This window comes from Asterias amurensis, chromosome 6, assembly GCF_032118995.1.
Source record: "Asterias amurensis chromosome 6, ASM3211899v1".
NCBI lineage: Eukaryota > Metazoa > Echinodermata > Asteroidea > Forcipulatida > Asteriidae > Asterias > Asterias amurensis.
In genome coordinates, this window is record NC_092653.1 from 6655313 (window position 1) to 6678159 (window position 22847).

Consider the following 22847-nt stretch of genomic DNA (forward strand, 5'->3'; position numbering starts at 1 on the left):
GATTTCGAGACCTCAGATTTACAATTTAAGATCTCGAAATCAAGGGTGTTTTTCTTTCATTATAATCCCGCAACTTCAACGACCAATTGAGCTCAAATTTTGTTATTTTATGCGTATGTTAAGATGCACCAAGTGAGAAGACTGGTCTTTGATAATTACCAATAGTGTCCAGTGTCTTTAAAGCCATTTAAAAGCAGGCTTTTGACCTCATTAACAGTACACACTTGAAAGACATAGTTCATTGTCGTGTTCTTTGTACTTGACAACTTTAGTAATTGTCAAAGACAACTTTAAAAAGACAACTTTAGTAATTGTCAAAGACAAGTTTTCTCACTTGGTGTATCTCAACTATGCATAAAATAACAAACCTGTGAAATTTTGAGCTAAATTGGTCGTCGAAGTTGTAGTGGAGAAAAAACAACCTTGTCGCACAAGTTGTGTGCTTTCATGCTTGAATTCAAGACCTCAGCTGAGGTCTCAAATTAAATTCAAATATCATAGTCAGAAATTACTTCTTTCTTAAAAACTACGTCACTTCATAATCAGAGGGAGCCCTTTTCTCACAATGTTTTATACTACCAACAGCTATCCATTGCTCGTGACCAAGTATGAGTTTTTGTACCGTTCCATTTTCCCGAGGCGCATGCTCCGGGGATATCCTCGGGAGTCGTATTTTTAACCATAGCACCGTGAAGCAGTCAATATTTGTTTAAAAGAAAGTGATAGTTCAACTTGAAAATCACTGTCTTTCCAAAAATAACATGATGTGAAACACAGCTGAAACATTTTATAATTTTAAAATAGTTATTAATGTGACCAACCGTAGCCTTGATCAAGGCTGTTGACATACTGCTCCCCGGCCCGGTTGGCTGCACACGCATGCAGTGCATACACAAATGTACATTACCATACATTGTACAGCGAGAACAGTATAGCGTAGTCGTGAGTACGATCGTGTCTTTCTACTTTCAACCTCGCACACGTGGCTCAAACAACAGCCTTGATGGGTTTGTAAAGCTTTATCGGAATTCCGATAAAAGGGTATTCATGATGTGGGCGTGTCATTCTAAACACTGGCCAATCACAGGCGCGATTGAGAATGACGTATTACTGCTAGCAATCATGCCACGTCCATGTGTGTACGCTAGCTGTATGGAGATGTACTGTACTACGTGCTTTTTATAGCAGTGTCGGGAGTGTGGTGTATATTAGCTATGATTCTAAGGGGTCTGAATGCGCTGCCGGACGGGTGAGCCGGACAAGACTCGCCCGGTCGGTAATGGTGTTGAACAACTTCGAACAACTTCCGTTGTCTTGCGTTTCATTATAACACGAGGACTAGCATCATAATTACAACGTAGCTGGTAGATTTGTCCCTGAATTGGAAGCTGCTGTACTATAAGTGTAACGTTGTAGTGTAGTACTAGTAGTATGGCAAGAGTTAGTTTATGAAATTGAACTTTACTTGTAGTTGTTGTTCAGCTACACGCCATCTTTTATCGTTTAGTATGTTTTCGACAACACATATTTTCGATCCCCAACTTTGATTTACCGCGAGAAACGTAGTAAATAATATATGTCTACATTAAGACAAAATAAACAGCTGGGTTTCTTATCTATCTGGTCTGTGTTTGTGCTTCAAGGGGATGGGGTGTGTTGTACTGTCATATGCCCAGCACCTACGAATTCTTACCAAGTAGCCATCTTGCCGGAAACCCATGACACCTGGATACTTTTTTAACCTTTCTCAAACACATTTCACATGGTCTAATTTTCTTCCTTCTATTTCTCAACCCATGATTGTTGCATTAACCGCGGTTGTTATATTTTGTTGAAAGTTTCTTTAGTTGTGTTGCAAATTATACACCACTGATTTCCAGCGACTTACAGTTTTGTTTTACTAGTAGTAGGAATTTCTCCCTCGCCTGCCGCCATTGCAACTACAGCCACGAGCACATGTGTGCGAGTGCTTGCAGAACGTTGTGATTGACATCGCAGCGAGAGTTTATAGCTCACCCAACAACCAATGAGAACGGGTTGTTAGTATATATTAGCATAATGAGCTCCGCCCTAAATTTTGGCAGTTACAAAACCATCAAGGCGCTACTTAGGAAGTTCCCATGTACCGTAAGTGTACCATATGGTGTACAGTACGTATGTGTACATACGCTGTACACGTATCATATGCACTGTGTTGTGTATGGGGGTGCGCTGGCGGAATTCAGTGATGGGGACTGGGATTTTGCAGATCGCGGCTGGCTGTAGCGCCTTGATCAAGGCTAGACCAACCGTCGTTTAACAAAGTACAAAGATTAGGGGAAATATATAGTTTAAGTCAGAGAATAGACTCTAAAGATTAGATTCGTGACTAAAATGTACTCGCCTTCTGCTGGTGCATTCTATTAACGAATCTACACTTTCTCGTCCATTCTACTTAACCCTTCGGCTCGTGCATTTTATTCGCGAATCTACACTTTCTCGTCCATTCTCCTAGCCAATCGGCTCGTTTATTCTATCCACGAATCTACACTTTCGCGTCCATTCTCCTAACCAATCGGCTCGTTTATTCTATTCACGAATCTATACTTTCTCGTCCATTCTCCTTTACATAATTATTGAATTAACAATAACACCCAAAGAGCTTCATATCGGAATATTTCCATTGCAACTAATTCCTGTTCAGCTCATTGGCACATGGAGACAAAAATAAACAATGGTGCCAGACTTCAAAATAAATCCGAGGCACAAGTGAAACTCTCCCTTCGTCCTGTTTTCATACGAAGTAAACGATTTTATGAAGAGAGGTTGATTTCATAAAAGATAATTTTAGGACTATAGTCCTATAGGACTCTTTAGTAGTTATTAAACAACTTAAAGCCATTGGACACTTTCGGTAAACAGTATTGTCCAAAGGCCAACACTTCGTGTAACTGATATAAAAAATAACAAACCTGTGAAAATTTAGGCTAAATCGGTCATCGGAGTCGGGAGAAAATAACGGGGAAAACTCACCCTTGTTTCCGCACGTTTCGCCGTGTCATGACATGTGTTTAAAATAAATCCGTAATTCTCGACAACGAGAATTGATCATTGTTTTAATGTTTTCTTGAAAAGTAAAGCATTTCATGGAATAATATTCCAAGAGAAGTCTTTCACCGTTACCTTCTGTAAACCCTGTAAGTTATTTGTAAATCTGTGAGGTTTTTTTTCTGAGCCGAAAGTGTATAATATCTTTGTGAAATCCACCACAGGACTCTCACAATGTCATGGTGCAGTTATAAAGTCAAGATAAATTTCAAACAGTTGATTACAAAACTGTATATATTGACAAGTTGAGTTTTTGCATTTTTGTGCATTACAATTTATATACATAACTTACAGATCGTTGATACATATGAAAACCAAACCGCTATTAGTATTACACCTATACATTCATATAATGACACAGCCTAAAAGATCTACCCGGTTACAATGGGAAAACAATGGTCAAAGACAAAGACTAAAGCACCCCCTAGATCAGTCAATATTGTTGATAAACAAACCGCCCTGGTTGGCATGGCCGGCCTGATGAATCGAATCGTTTTAACATAAATATTACAGAATCAAACACGTCTACAAACTTCAAAATAAAAAATAAAAGCTGTACATCTATGATTTGTTGCTTTGTTTCCAACAAATTCATCACTATTGCTTATTGTGTAACATTTTTACAAACTGTAATGGCTACCTGTTTTTGATTTGCAGTTATGGCTTTTCATAGTTGAAACCTCGGTTGGCAAAACTAGGGCTGTGACGTTGCAATTAGAAAAGTTTCCTTCTTATCGACCTTCAGAATAGTTGCCATTCTTGCAACGGGTTCCTCAAACCATGGAGGAAGAACTCAAACAAGGTGCCTGCCACTGCGTGACGTCATGGGCGTCGCATGAAAGGCCCCAAAGCAGCTAAGCACAACCAAAAGTAAGCTAATACCAGAATAAGGTTACCAACCAAATTACTACGTCAAATGAACCATGGACCATTTGACAGGTACACCGCTCATAGGAACTCTGAACAAACAAATGAATAAATGAATGAATGAATGAATGAATGAATGAAAGACTTACATTCAAACTTTGTTCATAAAAAAAACTTGCCTCGGGTCAGCATCAACTGCTCAATATAAGAGGCCCTGCGTGAGAAACCGGCAGCCTCCGCAACGAGCGCAGGACATTCGTTCTACAACTCAGACTCTCCATTTATTATTTTATATTTTAGAATGCACATAATGTTGAGACAGTTTTAAACCTCGCACGAACCTGTTGATGATTTGTATAGTCCTAACTTAGGTTTAGTCCTTTAGGAGGTATTAAAAACTTAAGGCTAGTCCCAAGTTAGGACGAGTGACTCGACCTAACACGAGATCAGACTAGTCTGAACTCTTTGTGAAATCCTTCCCTCAGACCCTTACGACACCGATCGAAACATTTCGGAGGTAAACAATTCTAACATAGAAGAAAATCGGCCATTTATATTTTGTTATAAGAAAGCACATTGTAATTTAATGCTTAGACAGTTCCAAGCCTCGCACGAATCCGAACACTAAGTGACCATTGCGATACTAATCGTAACATTCCGGAGGTAAAAAAAAATCCTAACAGAGAAGAAAATCGGCCATTTACATTCAGTTAGGCTTTAGGAAAGCACATTTTAATTTATAGTTCTAAGCCTCGCACGAACCCGAACCCTTATTGTGAACCTTGCGATAGTCGAAACATTTCGTAGGTTATAAAAACATTCTCACAGGGAAGAAAGTAGGTCATATACATTTTCATTATACTTTCGTTGTATGAGAATAACAAAAAATGTAATGGCTACATTAGTTCAATAGACCCCTAGCGTTGTCCGCCAATACCAGCTGAGGTCAAACAGAGGAAACTTGCGCTCGTCTAAACATCACACACAACTCTCAGCCAGTGCTAGGTTAGCCTGAACATCTGACGTCATACTTCGAGGCTCGTGTGTGAGCTACGCCAGTGAGCTGCCGTCGATCCCATCGTCCATAATCACCTCTGACCTCGAATCATTTCACATGGCTTTCCAGCAAGTTTCTGAAATTTTCAGTTAAATCTGACATAATGTATACCATAATATAATAATAGAGATCAGTGGTATACATCAATCAGTACCTGTCCTTATTACAGGGGACCAGTCTAGCAGTAAAGGTATTTACTGATATCAGTGAGGGCGCTGTTTTGAACTACTGACGTCATTCAATGGGTCTATTGAAAGAAGCCTATTATTAATTTAATTGCGTTTTGTAATCACCACGTCAGCAATTCAACTTGGTGGCCTCACAGCTCGCATCCCAGAGTGCTTTAGCAAGCTCAGGGTCCTGCGCTCTAAGCGACGGCTCTACCACCTCCGAGTTATCGAAGTAGCTACCGGAAAGGTTCACGACCGACTCGTCTAAGGCACAGTGTAGGGTTGTCTGGGCTGCTGCTTTGTCGTCCAAGAAGATCAACCTGGGTAGGGGGAACGTGAAAGAGGGGTGGAAGTTATTGCATCGATGAAGTAATAATAGGAGGTAGGACCTACGGGAGGCATGTGATTTTTTTGCTCACTTGGTGTATCCAAACTTTTGGCCTATGCATAAAATAGCATGTCAAAATTTGGGCTCAATGGTCATCAAAGTTGCAAGAGAATAATGAAAGAAAAAACACCCTTGTTGCACATTACTCTGTGTGCTTGCGGATGCATAATAAAAGGCTTCAGCTGAAGTCTTTCTACTTGAGTGCGAAATTACCTCTTTCTCAAAAAACTACATTTACTTCAGATGGAGCCAGTTCTCACAATGTGTTAAATAATGAACAGCTCTCCGTTGCTCATGCCAAGTACGTTTTCATGCCAAACATGTTTTTGAGAAATTACCAATGGGGTGGATTTCACAAAGGTAGTCCTAACTTAGGCAAAGAGATGCTAAGAGATAGGACTGGTCCTAAGTTAGGACCAGTAACTCATCCTAACTTAGGACCAGTCCTATCTCTTAGCATTGCCTAGGACTAGTCCTAAGTTAGGACTACCTTTGTGAAATCCACCCGGTGCCTTTATAAAACGACAAGAAACAAACGAGTGCCTACCTCTGTGGGAGATACAGAAGCCCGGGCGAGTAAACAACTCCCGGGTGCAGCGAGACCGCAACGACCCCGGTGGACTCCAGCCGCCTCGCCAGCTCGCTACTGAAGAGAATGTTAGCCAGTTTGCTCTTAGAATACCCCTTAAGGTACGGGTATAGTATGGTATCTTTGCCACCATCAGGGTCACCTCGAGTCATGTTGATCCCATGAGCAACTCTGTGGATGTACGAGGAAACGATGACCACCCGACTGGGGGCGCTCTTCTTCAGTAGATCAAGGAGAAGGTTGGTGAGGAGGAAGTGACCGAAGTGGTTAGTGCCGAAAGCGAGATCGAAGTTGTCGACAGTTGCGGAGCCTTCCGTTGGTGGTACGAGAGCTATATTATAGGTTGATACGAAATGGAGATGATATCATTACTGATCTATCAATACCAAGTTTATTTTGAGTAAAGCTTGATTGCACATGACGTCATTGATGGATTGCACATGACGTCATTGACCAGCATCTTTGATGAAAAACAACTTATGGAAAAGTGCACGCGTGTACGCACTGAGCACAACTCTCAGCCAATGAGAGTCTTACACGTGTGATTGTTTCATCAAAGATGGCGGCCAACATTGTGACAGATATATCTACCTTCATTGTTTATAAGTATGTCTAGCCTTTTCTCCTGCTCGTTTATCTCCTGGGCGAACTCTCTGACCGACTGCAGGCTGGACAGATCGAGATGACGGACCACAACCTCCGAGTTACCCGTACTACTCGTGATGTCCTTCGCTACGTCTTCGGCCTTCTGTAGATTGCGACAGGCGAGGATGACTCGAGCTCCTCGCTGGGCCAAATCCAAAGTTGTCTCCCGACCGATACCCGTGTCTCCACCTTTTGAACGAAAAATTCAAATATCACTTAGTAAAAGAAAGGTTACAGAAGACTGGTCGAAAATTCGTGTTTTCTAATTAGTGTACAATATATTTATTTCCAGGCAGGAGCACACACACAATACATTTAAAGAACTAAACATCTGAGAACAAGCCTGTGGATAACCACACAGCGAAAATAATCAACATCTTTTAAAAGGCGATCCAGACAATAACAAAAGTACAAAAGGAACAAACATCATACAAAATTTGAAAGATTCTTTTTTATCACAACTCTTCAACATTTATTAAATTACAATTCTTGGGAATTAGTTCGTACATCAACCGAAAGCACATGGCTGTATAGGCTACTCATAAATTTTTGTCTCACATCTCTAACTAAATAAAACATAATAGGTGTTAAATTTGCATCGGGGATAAAGAATATTAATTTTGTTTTTTACCCATACAAAGATGTGTGTTAGCACTGTATACTCAGTACTTTCCCGAGTCCTGTGACAAAATATCACAGGCATGTTACTCGGGTGGGATTCGAACCCACGACCCTTGCAATTCTAGAGCAGTGTCTAAATAAAACATCAAATTATGTTGTCATTTTCGTTTGAAAGCGTTTCTCCATAGAGCAGATTAAACAAAGCCATCACTAGTGACGTTTGAAACTTTGCATGGTGTATAATATGGAAAGAAAAATAAGAACTGTTACTATAGGGTATCAACCATGGCCCAATTTCATAGAGCTGCTAAGCACAAAAATTTGCTTAACAAACATAAAATTTCTTCCTTGATAAAAACAGGACTACCAACTCGAATTTCTATGTGTTGCATATTGCTTGTTACTGGTATTCAACTGTTGTTTGGTTATCCTGAAAAGCACACGGAAATTTGTTTGGTAATCCTGGTTTATCAAGGAAGAAATTTCATGCTTAGAAAAGTGTTGTGCTTAGCAGCTCTATGAAATTGGGCCCAGGTGAAATCTCTTTTGGGAGGAGTGTTTGCTCTGTGACGCTGTTCCAAACGCGAAGACCACATATAGGCTCTTTTCAGATCCAGACAACCCTACCAGAAGACAGTGGCATAATTTATGCAAAACACAGCATATTCAAAGACTGGCTCGTTTGTACAACCACAGAGCAAGCACTCAAGAGACACACCGGGATTTCTTCACGAACGAACAATAAGTGTCTGAACTTCGAACCTACAATCCCGGCCATATCTCGTTGGGCCCCCCTGTCCCCTTTCCTCGATGGGCCCCCCTGCCCCCTTTCAATGTTGGTTCAAATTGCCGATTGTGTTCTAAATTACAGTTACAGTCAACATTGAGCGGGGGGGGGGCGGGGGCGGGGGGCAAATGTTTTGAATGTGAATGGGAAGTGCACAGGGAATTGTTGTAAACAACGTTAGGAAAGGGTGGCCCAAGCATTTTTGCCGGGATTGTAGAAACCACTTTCCAAATAGCCTTGCTCAAGGCAGTCGCATTATTCGCTCCGAAAAGACGCAGCTGTAAACCCACCCGCCGTATACCCTGTGCATGGTGTGTGCGATCACACCGAATGACCAACCCGTATACACACTGTCACATCGCACGAATACTGTTCACACAAGTCATCGCACTCGTACACCACTAACCGCATGCGGAGGCCGTCAGGCCGACAGCCTTGTCGGGTGTGTATCTTCCCGTTTTAATGTGTTGTATTGAAAAAATTCCAATAGTGGACAAAATTGGGGGGGCTCTAGGATATGCTAGTATGCAGCTCATGAATATGTATATCGTTCGTCAGACCTATCAGACAACACAGGATGTGAGGCAAATAAATTATTCATTTTGACGTCCAATCACGCACTTCCCTTATCACGACCTTTGGACCCTATCATGCGTCCGTGGTGGTGGTGTGTGAGGTAAACATGTCTCGTCTTTCGCGGGCATTATGGTAACGAGCTGACCGTGGGAACTCTTCGCTTATTATAGTAATGAGGTCAGTGGCTTCAACACAGATCCTACAAGGCTGTCGGCCTGACGGCCTCCGCATGCGGATAGTGGTGTACGAGTGCGATGACTTGTGTGAACAGTATTCGTGCGATGTGACAGTGTGTATACGGGTTGGTCATTCGGTGTGATCGCACACACCATGCACAGGGTATACGGCGGGTGGGTTTACAGCTGCGTCTTTTCGGAGCGAATAATTCGACTGCCTTGAGCAAGGCTACTTTCCAAACGGCTCACCGTGCCACATGCAGGAATGATACTTCACGGGGGCAACGAAGGCGAGTGCCTCCTTTGCCCATTGCTCATTGTCTTGGTGCTCTTGAAATGCTCAAAAGTAGGAATTTTACAATTTCCTCACAGGGTGCCCCATTTACCAAGGAGAAAAAATGCCTTGGTGCCCTAATCTTCCCCTTGCCCAGTTCAATAACGAAAAAAATGCAACGGCGCCAATATACCAGAGGGCGCCACCGACAGCCACACAATGACTGGTCCGTTGGCGCCAAAAATAAGGCGAAAAAACTCCACGTCCTTGGACCTCATTCTTTTGTAAAAAGGGGTGAAATGACTTCTCGGTCAATTCACCGTGCCGCTGGAATTCGTATAATCCATACACAGTGACGAAGCAGCCCGAGTGTAAAAATACTATGCCATGGACAGAGAAAAGAGCACAAAACAACAAACGTCTTACGACGTGGCGGTCATCTTAATATTTACCTGTGATGAGTACCGTCTTCCCATGAAGGTCCTCATCGCTCGTGTACCAGCGAGAATTCCATACCAGGCTCCAACACCGAAAACCATACAGTATCAAGAGGCATACGGTTATATTTACACCAACACTTGCCATAATTTTAGTTTAAATGTTGGTGTAGTAGAATCATCGAGCTATGATTAACAGTATATTAATATAAACACACTCCCACCGTCCCCCAGTTCTCCTGTTGCTGTATCATCCAGTCCGTAGAACAAGATTAGCCCAAGCATCAGTTGTTTGATTTCTCAACATACCTACCCCTACCCCACCAGTACACGTCATGCAATAACATCGTCGATTGTGTAACCCTCTTGAATTGATGCAGTGATGATAGCCGTTGCTCTACTGTGACGTAATTGTGTTTTTTGCTATGCTAATTAGACTGCTTGTTTATTCTGTCGTGGATATCCGGCCACCACTTCAAACCATAGACTGAGCTATGCGTTCAAACAGTGTCTTGTTCCTTCGAAGAGCAACGACAGTTGACCACCACCCTGTTACGGTTAAACACCTATATCCGACACCCCTATATTCCGACATCCCTATGTCCTACTTGCGAATCCTAACCCTAAATCCTAACCTTAAAACCCTAGTGTAAGAGGGCTTTTTCGAAACACATAGGGGTGTCTACCTCAATGCTGATACAGAGCAGTTGCCCTCCTTGGACCATGCTTGAACCATTGAACTAGGCCCTAAGGAAGAAACATACCCCCATGCTTAGATCCTTCCTCCAAAACCATAACCTATTACATTTTAGGATTTTACAAACAGATATAAAAAAGGACGTTGTGAAAACACACTTTGTTGTAATACCTCAACGAAATCATAAACTCAAACCCATCAGTTCAGGGAAAACCCCCAATGACGTAACACGCCGGACTTCTCGATCTAACCACTCTTTGAGGAAACAAATACCTCATGGTCTGATCCTCCAAATAGGCTCCATGATGATCTGACCATGGAGGAAGGAAATTATGAGGCAAGTTATGCTCTCAGTTTTCTGATCATGTAAAGGAACAATTGATGAAGAGCGCGGAACGCAATTCGTGCCAAAAAAACACACTGCTTAAAATATTCAACATAAATTATAAACTGCTATGTTAAGGGTGTACAGTGTGCTGTGGTACATTCAGCAACCAGCCAGCCACTGTCAGAAACACCAGGAAATGGCACGTCATCTTATCCAGTGTTTATGTATTGCAATTTGAAATACACTATCAATTATTATCAGAGGACAATGTTATTGCTTAAAGGAACACGTTGCCTTGGATTGGACGAGTTGGTCTTTAAAAGCGTTTGAATCCGTTTGTTATGAAATGCATATGGTTAGAAAGATGTTTTAAAAGTAGAATATAATGATCCACACAGGTATCACTCGAAACTGCACGGTTTTCCTTTTATGTCGCGAACTATCACGGTCGGCCATCCATAAATGGCCGACCGTGTTAGTCGACAGGGTAAAAAGAAAACCACGCAATTTCGAGGCATATTTGTGTAGATCGTTGTATTCTACTTTTACAATATCTTTCTAACCATATACATTTTACAACAAACTGTTACAAAACCATTTTCAAAGACCAACTCGACCGATCCAAGGCAACGTGTTCCTTTAACATTTTGCGTTAAATTTTATGTAAAGAATAGAAAAAGGCTACGGAGCGAGTTTTAAAAAGACCCACGAATTGCTGCAATGACCTAGTGCTTGCTGAATTGCTGTACAAACAGGGAGGGTATATACACAAACAAGTGCCCTCTTTATTCAACCGTAAAATAAACTTTCAGTAAAAAGGCAGCCAATATATATATATAGATCAATCGAGTTAGTAGACAAAGCCCCCCCCCCCCCCTTCCAGGGTTCAACGGACTTTTATAGGCCCCAAAGAAAATGTTTACAATGAATGGCCTTGTGTGGGCTAGACTTGATGACAAGTCGTTAGGCGCTGCCTATTTGTCTGCCTTTCATGCAACAGTCACAGTGCGATGTTACACATGCAACAGTCGTAGGTAGCGCGAGGCAGCTCTAACGACTTGAGTCGCTTGTTCCTAGCCGAGTATTCATTTATTGTAAATAATACAATGCATATGCAAAAGATACCATAGAGAGGGCCAATGGTAGCTTGTCTGGCAAAATTGGAAGAATTCATTATCAACATAGGAATGTATCTTTTCTGTAAGTTTTGTTTTGTAATTTTATTAATAACATTCTATTTGCTAACATCGATTTGGAAAACATAGTATTTATTTTAATCATCAAAACAATTTTGTGACTTCTTTTAATATAAATTTGACCAATGCATTTTCATAAAATGTTACTCTCAATAATAAATCCCCCCTATCAAAGAATGAAGTGTGCGCCCTGTTAGCTCCTTTTGCTCCATGTGATTTGCCGTTGTTTGCAGATTACTCCGGAAAATAAACTCGTTCACAGTCCCTCGTCGGTCTCGTTTTGTATTGGCAATCATAAATCATTGTTCTCAAATAATGAGCCGGTGAAAATAGCAAGGATTATCATAAAGGAAGAATATACAATTACACTAGCTTACAATACCACTTTCATGGCAGAATAATAAGCTTGCCAATGTAGAATTTATAAAACAAAACAACGGATCATACCACGTCTATGTTTACAACCCGGCTGCACGTACGTATCTGCGTAACTCACGTGTTGCATGGGTACAAATCGCAATATTGCGTGGTTGTAATATTGGTGAAATGGCCACCAGTACTCGCAAAATGTGGCGAGTTTGTCTAGTTTGAAACTCACTTTTACTTAGCTGCAGAATCTACTTCAATGTTGACAAATCGAATCAATCTTCATTTGCGGTTGAAAGCATAACGTCGGGTCATATGTTTTCGATAGTCACATATATTCGCGACCCACAACTTTGATTCCCGTTTACCGCAAGATTGTGCAAGCTCCCATCCCCTGGTGACAGAAGCTCTGCTGTTTACTCACTGTCTGTATTTTCTTCAGGCTTAATCATGATGAGAATAAAGTTGCCTGTCATTAGGATATGCTCAAACATATTGAAATGGACTGGGCAATTGAGCATACGATTTTTGTTTTAAAGGTTGGACAAGCAGCACAACCGATTGACCAAATTCAGGCAATGTTCAACACAAAGCCAGGTCGAACACTACGTGCCTTTCCAGACTTCCCTTTCCAATATTTTGAGCCTGCTTAATCTTGCAGACATTCATTCATGTATAACAAACACTTTGACAAAACAATTCTAGAGTGAAAGTAATCGAAAATAAATAACTCACATTTCTCCATAAACTGCAGAGTAAACATTTATTTTTTATTAACATTACCCAACTAAATACATACTTTTGCTGAAGACATTTAGTTTCCTAGGCATGCTAGGTGAAATTCAGCATTTAAAGGGTGTGCCACTCAAATGTAAAATGACAACCAATACAAAATATTATTTGTTAATCGGGACATACATTTTTTTAATGTAACAAGCCAAATGTGTTTATAAGAAATGAAAGACTTTTCAATTTATATTAATATAAGGGAAAAACCTTCAGTAAATTACAAATATACTGTCAACAAATAAAATACTTTCTGTCAAATAAAATACTTTCTCTCAAAAATAAAAAATAAACAAAACTTTTCAGTACTTTGCAGAAAGTATTTCACCTGATGAAAATTTTGACTTTGATTTGAAAGAGCTAGGGTGGAACTCAAAGTAAATTTTGGAAGTGGAGCAATCAAACAGTTTTATCATATCATATTCAATAGGGGCGTTTGAAGCTTTGCAGCAGCATGGTGTGGGAGAATAAGTTTGTACTATAGCTAGTTTTGTGTGTACAAAAATGTATTTGAAGTCCTCTGAGAAAAGGCTAACACTCCTCATTTAGTCACAAGTGATTAATAGTTTACTAATAGTTTATTCATAACCACCTCAGATAGTTTTGCTATTTCTATTGGTGGAGAGCACGTCACATGGGGGTGTTTAAACGGCTGAATGACCAGCTTGGGCTGTTTTAACCGGTTGTTTTTGGATATTTTTGTGCGGGCTAGCCCATAACCTCGTTCCCAGGGGTGATGGATCTCGCCACGCCATTATAGCCCATGAATACGATAATGTTTACTACACAACACACACGAATGCATATATCCGAAAAATGTCTCAGTCATAAAAATGCAACACATGTACAGAGCTCGAGGACCTCGAAAAACAGTTAAGTTTTAGAGAGTTTATTACTTTTTTACGCCTTTTACCAAAAAAAGGCATTTATGAATGCGATAAATGAGTAGTGACTTAATTAAGGCCCAGTCCCACTGAAGCAGTAAGCAGAACGATAACAATATCGAAGTAAAGATAACACATTCTATTGGTTGAATGAGCGTGCACGTATTCTACGTGGAGCAATTCAACCAATAGAACGCGTTCTATCCGCATCGTCATCGTTATCGTTTTTGTTATCACTGCAGTGTGACTCGGCCTTTAAACTGCAGTTCTTGCAGGGTCAAACTCCTGCAATAAAGACCCTTGCCTTCGGCTCGGGCCTATGTTGCACGGCCATGACCCTGCAGGTTTTAAAAGGCAGTTTAAGAACTCGTCGCTACCCTATTCCCTTATTCTAATAATTTGTATTAGTACAACTAATACTCACAATGAGTGTTTACAACAGAGTAATTAATATTGGTTTGCTCTGGGGAGACTGCAGTTAAAGTTCCTACATCAGACATCCCAAGAGATGATTCATTGGTCTTCCGCATATCAGGAGAAGCTGTTTCTGTCAGAGCCATCCCCACAACACTGCGCGACACAAGGGAGCGTAGTTCAGCCAAATGACTATAGCAGCTCCGATAAGCTTCAACCTCAACTGATATCATTCCCCTGTTTTGGTAAAACAAATAAAAAGAAACAAAATGTATTTTCTTGTAAGGTTACCTACATTTGAAGAAAGCTTTCCAATTAAAACTTCTGTTGACAAAGAGTAACCACATACACAAACTGGACATGTACATTCATGGCATAAAAAAAAAAAACTTGCGACCATAATCTACTGTTCCTCCAGTACATAACAACATTTGTGCCTTGCAAATTGCACAAAGAAGTTATCAGAAAACAATGACTTAGGTGAAAGACGATAATTGGATTCACTATTGCTCTCACCTTAAATTTTCATGTATTGTGTATTTTCTAACCAAATACTTTAATTATAATTGCTTACCATTTTGCTGCACAATGACCTTTGTCAACAAAAAGGTTTGGCTGGTATTCATAGGAGGAGGATGTATTGTCAGTAGACTTCTGCCAAAGGGCCCCAGGAGGGTTTCTGGGCCAGAAGAGACCAGCAAACATTTTCTTTGTTGTACTTGAACTCTCTCAATTGCATCCTCCTTTATGTCACCAATGTACTGCTCTAACTCCATTCTCTCAAGTCTTAGCATTTTCACTTCTTTCATCAAAGCAATGAGAGGAGAACTGACTACTGCAATGGCCGTGCCCTCTGTAGAAGTCCCTCGTCGAGCCTAGTGTGGGGTAGAAAATTAGTGTGAATAATTAGAAAATTATGAATGCATGAAGTACATACTTGGTTACAATGTCAATGATTTGTCCTTTCATGCAAGACATACTGGGTGCAAATGGAAAGTTAGTAGTGTCTTAGTTCTCTCACTTTTAATTACTATGGTCACTATTGTTTACTTATTATTGTATGATTTTTTCTTTAAATTTAAGGGTCAATAAAGTTCTTTTCTCTATGATTCAATCATTAATCGACCTATCACAAACTTCAGGAGACCCAGTAGCTGTGGCTCTCCTCATTTTTCTAATTTTATTTGCATGTTTGTGTCTAGAGAATACGAACCGAACATGCAAATGTCAAAATGGTAAAATAACGTACAGAGCCTCTGCCCGGCCCGGAGAGGCTGACTGGGGACTGGGTCTACCACATACATAGAGAATAGTAGAAAGGGTCTACAATTACAAATCAACAACAAACCGCTGAAAGAGTTTTAGTATGTCATATATTTATAAATTATATTGACTGTTAAATTAATTGGGCAAGTCAGTTTGAAATTAGGTTAATTCTATACTAAATCTAATTACCTATCTGGGCTTAAATTTTAAAAGCTTCGTGAGTACACATGGATAAAATAGACCTACCTGGTAAATTGCCGACTTCCCATACCCACACCACAGTGACCAGTCATGCCAGCTGGTAAATTTACGAAAGCATCTCTGTCTGACCCTCTATCTATCACTTCTATCAGCCTCCATTCAGCTCCACGGAAACCCCCAGTTTATACTTTCTTCACCCTTCACAGGGCTCCATGTCACTCTATTTCTACCTCCATGCTCTGAAGAAATGCTGTATAAGTTCGCTTTTTGGATTGACCGAGTACATAAACACACAATGTACACACGGCGACCAAACTCCATGATGCCATACTCTGCAAGATGTTTTATGAATATTCATGTTTTCGCGATTCTAAACCAATCAAACTGCTCCGTCCAATTTTGGTAGCAAGTCCCATTGCATGTGTACAAAGCTGGGTACAAGTGATTCAAGACGGTAATTGCGACTGACTCACACACACATACTGGGATCGAGGGTGTGTGTATCGTCCCCGCAGCTACACCGCGCTGTAACTACACACCGCGCTTAACAATTACCGTCTTGACTTCAAGACTATGTGTGGGCTTGCCACTACCGGTAGTGGGTAATTATTACGGCGCCCCAGTGCGATTACACTGCGGATGGAATGATCTGGAACTTCCCCTGTTGGACAATATCCATGTCAGTAAATGTTCGTTTGAAATGTTTCAGTTTCGGGCCGTATAATGCGGTATCCGATTAGCGTCTAATGGCCCATATAATATATAGGTATCCCTCCATGCATGGTCAAACCATAGAGAAAGGACATTGCTCTCTGGTCAAACCTTGGAGGTGTAATTTCAGGTATCCCTCCTCGTGGCTTTGCTCAGCAAAGACATTGTCAGACAATTTGCTTTTATAGCCCAAGGTAGGCCGTTTGAAAATTTGTAATACCATTTTGATATATCATGGACACAGTAAAGGAGTGAGAACCAAATATGGTATAATTTGCATATAGGACACTACCCTATTTTTATGAACAGAAACACGGATCAGTTGCTTTGTAAATTAACTTCATTCAAACACCTGTATAACAAGAAGCCTGAAATGACTATAATGTGATAATTGCAGCCACAAGAAAGGAGCAATAAAAATGTAGCAAAAGTGAATAAGCAAAAACGGGTTACCAGAGTGCAAACCATGTAAATAAATAGCCGTGTGCCCTGCATGCTCCGCAAGTGCAGCTCAGCAAAATATCAGCAATATGGAGGTATCATACCGATAACACAAAATATCCTCACTACAGGTTGTTCACATGGTTACATGTAGGAAAACAATTCTTCCTGCATGCACTGTTCACTATTAACACACGAAATGGGTCAATCACGAGTCCAAGTCCAAAAACGTTATTGTTCTCTTAATTAGCAATAAACGCTTCATGCAATAATTACCTGTGACAATAACAGTCTTGCCATGCAGGTCTACACTGCTGGTATAGTAGCGACGATCCCCCGTCAAACTCAGCGTGTATATACAGAAGATGCTAAACACCAACATGATGGCATTTGCCATTATCGGTATACTAGCGTCCATGTTTGTGTATAGGACCTAGTACTCTAACGTGTAGTAAGGTTAAGTTTTTTCCGTACTGTTATTATTGACCATAGAGCAAGATTTGACCCACACACACACGGCAACCGGAACTCGTCTTCCCTATAGTATATCACGTTTGTATTTCTATAGTACGCTTCTATGAATTTGCATTTTTAACCATCCGTGCATAACGTAGCCGTAGCTATTCATCATGGAACTGTGCCCAGTGCTGCATGGTCTTGTTTACAACCAGTTGTGTGTTTGAGTTCATTTCCGACTCCCAATAGATTCATTCATTGACATCATACAGCCACCATCTTAGCGATACAACACGAAAACGCACAGATTTGCACAGAGGGCGCTCACACGTTTCGCAAAAAAATAAAGAATCTCCTTTTGCTAAGCGAGGGCGCCCTTTACTGCAATGACATCTTGCGCATAATAGGTTTGTTCAATAAAAAAATTAGCATAATGTAGTTGTTTCTGTGCAGACACAGAGTGGCTTGATCATAATGATATTCCACACACATAGGCCTACATCCTGGTCATTGATTGATCAAACACGCGTCGCGCGTCATATCCCTTGTATTATTGCCGCGACGCTCCTAAATTTAATATAGGTGTCCTATATGGATATTCATGACGATTCGGATGCTTCACAGTGCGTAGTTTCCTATCGCTCCCAACCCGGTCAGACAAGGTAATTTCGTGTCACGGTGATGGACAAGTTGGGTGTTTCTACAGGAACAGGAGTCGTCCAGGTCATGCATGCAAATACAACATCACTGCGCTTCAACTTTTGAGGAGATTTTTATGAATTGAGGCTATAAAATTCCCTGGTACTATTTGGCTTGGGAATGGAAGGAATGCCTCATGGAAACTAGCACATTATATGGGGTTGGTGCTAGGGTAACTTGCGAGCATTCCAAACGGCTGACCTGCAAACATTGAAAAGAAATCTGAAGTATAATTGTCTGAAAATATATATTGGTTTTCAAGAGGCTGAGATACTTTAAATATTTTTGAGTATTTAGCATTTAGCGTTGGTTAGTTTCATGGTGGTTCATTTAGTGTGGGGCACCCACAAACTATACTTCTGATAGCGCCCTCTTTTTAAATATCCTCCTTCAGTCCTTGATAACCGGTGTCAGATGCAATTGTGTCCGCCATAAAATACTGTCCGTTCCGGACACTTTTCTATATGCAATCGTGTCCGGGGCTATGCAAAAACCGTCCAGTGTTTTAAGTGCATGTCATTCATGACATGCACTTAGCTTGTGAAAAAAATGGCGAACGTTTTCCGTCGACCAAGAGCGTTTAATTTACTGCATGGACGGTTTTGCACGGGGCGGACACAACTGCATATTCAAATGTGTCCGGGCGGACACAGTTGCATTATGCAGCAGCGTCCAGGCGGAAACGATTGCGTATGCAAAACCGGCGTCCGGCGGACATTATTGCATATGCATATGCATATGCAATAATGTCCTCCGGATAGTATTGCATAGAGGACATAATTGCATGCGACACCGGCAACGGGTGCAGAGGTTTTGGCGGCTGCTGTAACCAATAACTGTTTTGGTCACTGATTAGTGCTTAACCAATGGCCAAGTCAACCGAGACAGTTATTGGTAACGATCGTCCTTAAAGGAACACGTTGCCTTGGATCGGTCGAGTTTGTCTTAGCCTTGCTCAAGGCAGTCGAATTATTCAGTCCGAAAAAAGACCGCCGCTGTATAAAAACCCACCCGTATTCACTGTGCGTAACATCGCACGACACGATGCCCCCGTACGCGTATTTTTTTCCTAGGACGAACGTGGGCAATTTACATAAATGGGCGTAGTTAAGGCCGTGTCCGAAACGGCGACTTCGGCTACAGCTACGGCTAGATCGCGCGCGTCTGCTATTCTTCAACACTGGTAGACGCGCTGATCTAGACGTAGCTGTAGCTGAAGTCGTCGTTTCGGACACGGCCTAACTATATATTTTTCCATGCACATGCGTACTTCGACATAATAATAGTTGTGGAAATACACTCACGCATATTAAACATGTACACATACACGCATACACGTACACATGTACAATGTACATGTATATTTAGTAGCATGTATATTTAGTAGCATGTACCATGTAAAACTGCGTATTTGTACAACTCTACCCTTTGTCCATAAAATGCGTCGCGCTTGCTTTCATTGCCAAGTCTTGATTGCCCGATAAAATATGTTTGGATATGGTTGGGAGGGGGAGGGAGGGCAATTATGAAAATAGACCATGGATGGTATATCTCCATGGTTGGACCATGGAGGAAGAAATAGGAGCCAGACTGGTTCATCACAACCTGTACACCATTGTGTGAAGCGATAGTAGAAGAAAGGCAGGTTGTGTGGTCCCCATTTATTTACCACAACTATTTTCATTCCACATACCACCACCAGTGGCCAAAGGTCCCTTGCGGTCATCACTAAAGCTCGTGCATGCGCGAGAGTGTTTTTTGGGGCAAAAACACGCCCATTTTATGTTAATTGCCCACGTTCGTCTTAAGAAAAAAAACGCCCCCCGTACACTATCCGCATGCGTCAGCCGTCAGGCCGACAGCCTTGTAGGGTCTGTGTTGAAGCCACTGACCAGTCCGTGCGCACCGGTCAGAAAAACCTTTTATTTCATTTGTTACGTATTCATGACCGTCGCGGCTATGAATATATAATGAGCTCGGAGGACACATTTTAAAAAATCCAATTCGGGAGTATTATATACTGTAACAGACAAAAACCCTCGTAAAACGGAGCAAAAGGCTTTTATTGTACCTACTAAAACTTTTTTATATCAAAAAATAAGAAATATGAGACAAAAAACGTTACCATCTTTGTGCAGAAATAAGGGTCTCCAAAAACGTCATTTTTTAAATATTTAACGAAGTCGTGCAGAAGAATTTTACAGATGGAATGTTAGGTAAACTATTAATGTAGTCTTTCGCTGTATTCGTTATTTCCAAGGTAACTCAAAACAGTCAAGTTCACCAAAAGAATCCGTCTTCGTCAACGTGACCGTTCAGACTCGAGAAGTCCGCCATGTCTCGCTTGTAAAATGAGAGCCCACACGTGATTCGTCAAAACATGGACAATGCTCACTGTCGTATGTAACCTGTGTAACCAATCAGCTGCTGTGCAAGGAAACGCTAGGCATTTGCCTAGCGTTTCCGTACATAGCAGTCATGTCTTGTTCCCAACTTCAAACGTCACACTGATTAATGCGGTGTTGGGTAAACATTGAGGTGCCAGGCTTTTCAAATGGTTGTGCATTTGTCTAAAAGGGATTCGTTTAAAGTAGGTCTGCCGTACAATGGCTAAGCCCATTACAATTATATTTTGAAGCATTTTATTATGCCATTCCTCCTAAAATAATAGTAGATATGCGCCGTGGTTTATACCTTTATTAAAGAAACACTATTGCCTTAAAAGGACCACCACTACTTGCCCATTCTCACATGCTTTTATTCTGTGAAGATTGGTCAATTGTTAACAACATTTTTATTAAAAACACTGCAACATTATTTTCTTGTTTCATGAATTAATTTATTTATTTGATTTCTTCTTTCAGCTGCAGGAATTTCTCATGCAATTATCCACATTTTACAGAGTCTTAACTATTTAAATAAATGTTTAATGCTAGGTCAGCACTGAGAATTAATAACAAAAAAGTAGTTACAGGAACACCTAGGTAATTAGGAGATCTGTAAACATTTATACTTTCTAATTCAACTAGTTTCTTATTTTCCCTATTATCTCTAATATCACAAGCAACTTGCAATACAATATTAAGTATTCTTTTGGTCTATCGTTGAATATTGATTAAAATAATGTAATTTATCTTGATGAGAACCCCGTAAAGCAATAATTGAACAATGCTTATAAACTCTTTATCTTAAAATTATTTTATATATAGGCTACTATTGGCTGGTAAAGATCTTTTTGTCGAAAATTCTACTGGTTGTTAAGTTCACATTTGAACTATCTTTTCTGTCTCTGAAACGAAGTTTGTTAAAATCAAGAACTACATGAATGACAACATATTATTCGGTAACTGAGCAAAACGTACCTAACATTGTTACAAAATAAATTACCCGAATGGTCCTAGATTGTTTTATTTTTCAAGTAAAGCCTGCTTCATACTTCCTGCGAATGTGAATGCGATACGAATGTTGATATCAAAAGTTTACGTGCGAAAATTGCGTTACGTGCGAATATCGAGATGTGCGAATATCGCAGCGAAAACAGGAGTTGTGATGTAAAATTCACGTAAAATTCGTATCGAATTCACATTCGCAGGAAGTATGAACCAGGATTGAAGATTTAGATTTAAATTAAAAAAAATTAATGAGCCACTGACCTCATTACTATAATAAGCGAAGAGTTCCCACGGTCAGCTCATTACCATAATGCCCGCGAAAGACGAGACATGTTTACATCACACACCACCACCACGGACGCATGATAGGGTCCAAAGGTCGTGATAAGGGAAGTGCGTGATTGGACCTCAAAATGAATAATTCATTTGCCTCACATCCTGTGTTGTCTGATAGGTCTGACGAAAGATATACATATTCATGGCTGCATACTAGCATTTCCGAGAGCCCCCCCCCCCCATTTTTTTCCACTTGTGGAAATTTTTCAATACAACACATTAAACCCAGAAAATACAGACCCGACAAGGCTGTCGGCCTGACGGCCTCCGCATGCGGTTAGTGGTACGAGTGCGGATGACTTATGTGCACAGTAGTCGTACGATGTGACAGTGTGTATACGGGTGGGTCATGCGGTGTGATCGCACGCACCACGCACAGGGTTTACGGGTGGGTTTACAGCGGCGTCTTTTCGGAGCGAATAATGCGACTGCCTTGAGCAAGGCTAAGTTCGTCTTTGAAAAGCGTTTGTAACCGTTTGTTATAAAGTGCATATGGGAGAAAGATGTTGTAAAAGTAGAATACAAAGATCCACACAAAGTTAACACGCCTCGAAATTGCACGGTTGTCCTTGTACCTCGCGCCGACTAACACGGTCGGCCATTTATGGGAGTCAAATTTTTGACTCCCATGACCGACCGTTCTAGTTCTTAAAGTAAATGGAAACCACGCAATTTCGAGGCAAATTTGTGTGGATCATTGTATTCTACTTTTAAAACATCTTTCCAACCATGTGCATTTCATAACAAACGTTATGTGCTTTTCCGATCCTAGGCAACGTGCTCCTTTAAACTAATAACTGCAGTGACAGCATATTTAAATTGCACAGTAAAGTGTTTTGTTATAAGCCTTTTTAATGATAGTTTCAGTGTTTTTAAAACTACAAATTAACAGTCTCTACAAATTAACAGTCTCCTGGAGATGACTAGAGCAAGCTGGTCGAAACGTTGAGAACTGGTCACGATCCTGTAAGCTAAGTGGTAGTCCCGGCCTATTTTCTAT

The 22847-nt window shown here is 40.8% G+C and overlaps 1 protein-coding gene and 1 long non-coding RNA gene across 3 annotated transcripts; both read right to left on the reverse strand.

Moving 5' to 3' along the window:
* Window positions 1–2220: 2220 nt before the first annotated feature.
* Window positions 2221–17700, reverse strand: LOC139938902 (retinol dehydrogenase 12-like). Of its 2 annotated transcripts, none has more exons than XM_071934557.1 (4): window positions 9690–9944; window positions 6750–6992; window positions 6117–6489; window positions 2221–5501 (listed from the first exon to the last, which is right to left on the reverse strand). In XM_071934557.1, the coding sequence occupies exons 1-4, from the start codon at window positions 9820–9822 to the stop codon at window positions 5309–5311; spliced, it is 942 nt and encodes a 313-aa protein (XP_071790658.1). In that variant the 5' UTR covers window positions 9823–9944; the 3' UTR covers window positions 2221–5308. The 2 variants fall into 2 exon arrangements, with proteins under 2 accessions (XP_071790658.1, XP_071790657.1); XM_071934556.1 differs by lacking the exon at window positions 9690–9944 and adding an exon at window positions 17241–17700 and having other exon boundaries at window positions 2222–5501.
* Window positions 13062–16399, reverse strand: LOC139938522 (uncharacterized). Its single transcript, XR_011786162.1, has 3 exons — window positions 15858–16399; window positions 14920–15220; window positions 13062–14582 (listed from the first exon to the last, which is right to left on the reverse strand). It is a non-coding gene; the product is annotated as an uncharacterized lncRNA (long non-coding RNA).
* Window positions 17701–22847: the final 5147 nt, after the last annotated feature.

Excerpts from the sequence above, each read along its gene's own strand:
- LOC139938902 (XM_071934556.1), bottom strand. The coding sequence starts at position 17,382 with ATGGACGCTAGTATACCGATAATGGCAAATGCCATCATGTTGGTGTTT. Across the intron at positions 6,490-6,749 it reads CATACTTATAAACAATGAAG|CTCTCGTACCACCAACGGAA; the intron begins GTAGATATATCT and ends CCTATAATATAG. Across the intron at positions 5,502-6,116 it reads CTTCTGTATCTCCCACAGAG|GTTGATCTTCTTGGACGACA; the intron begins GTAGGCACTCGT and ends CCCCCTACCCAG.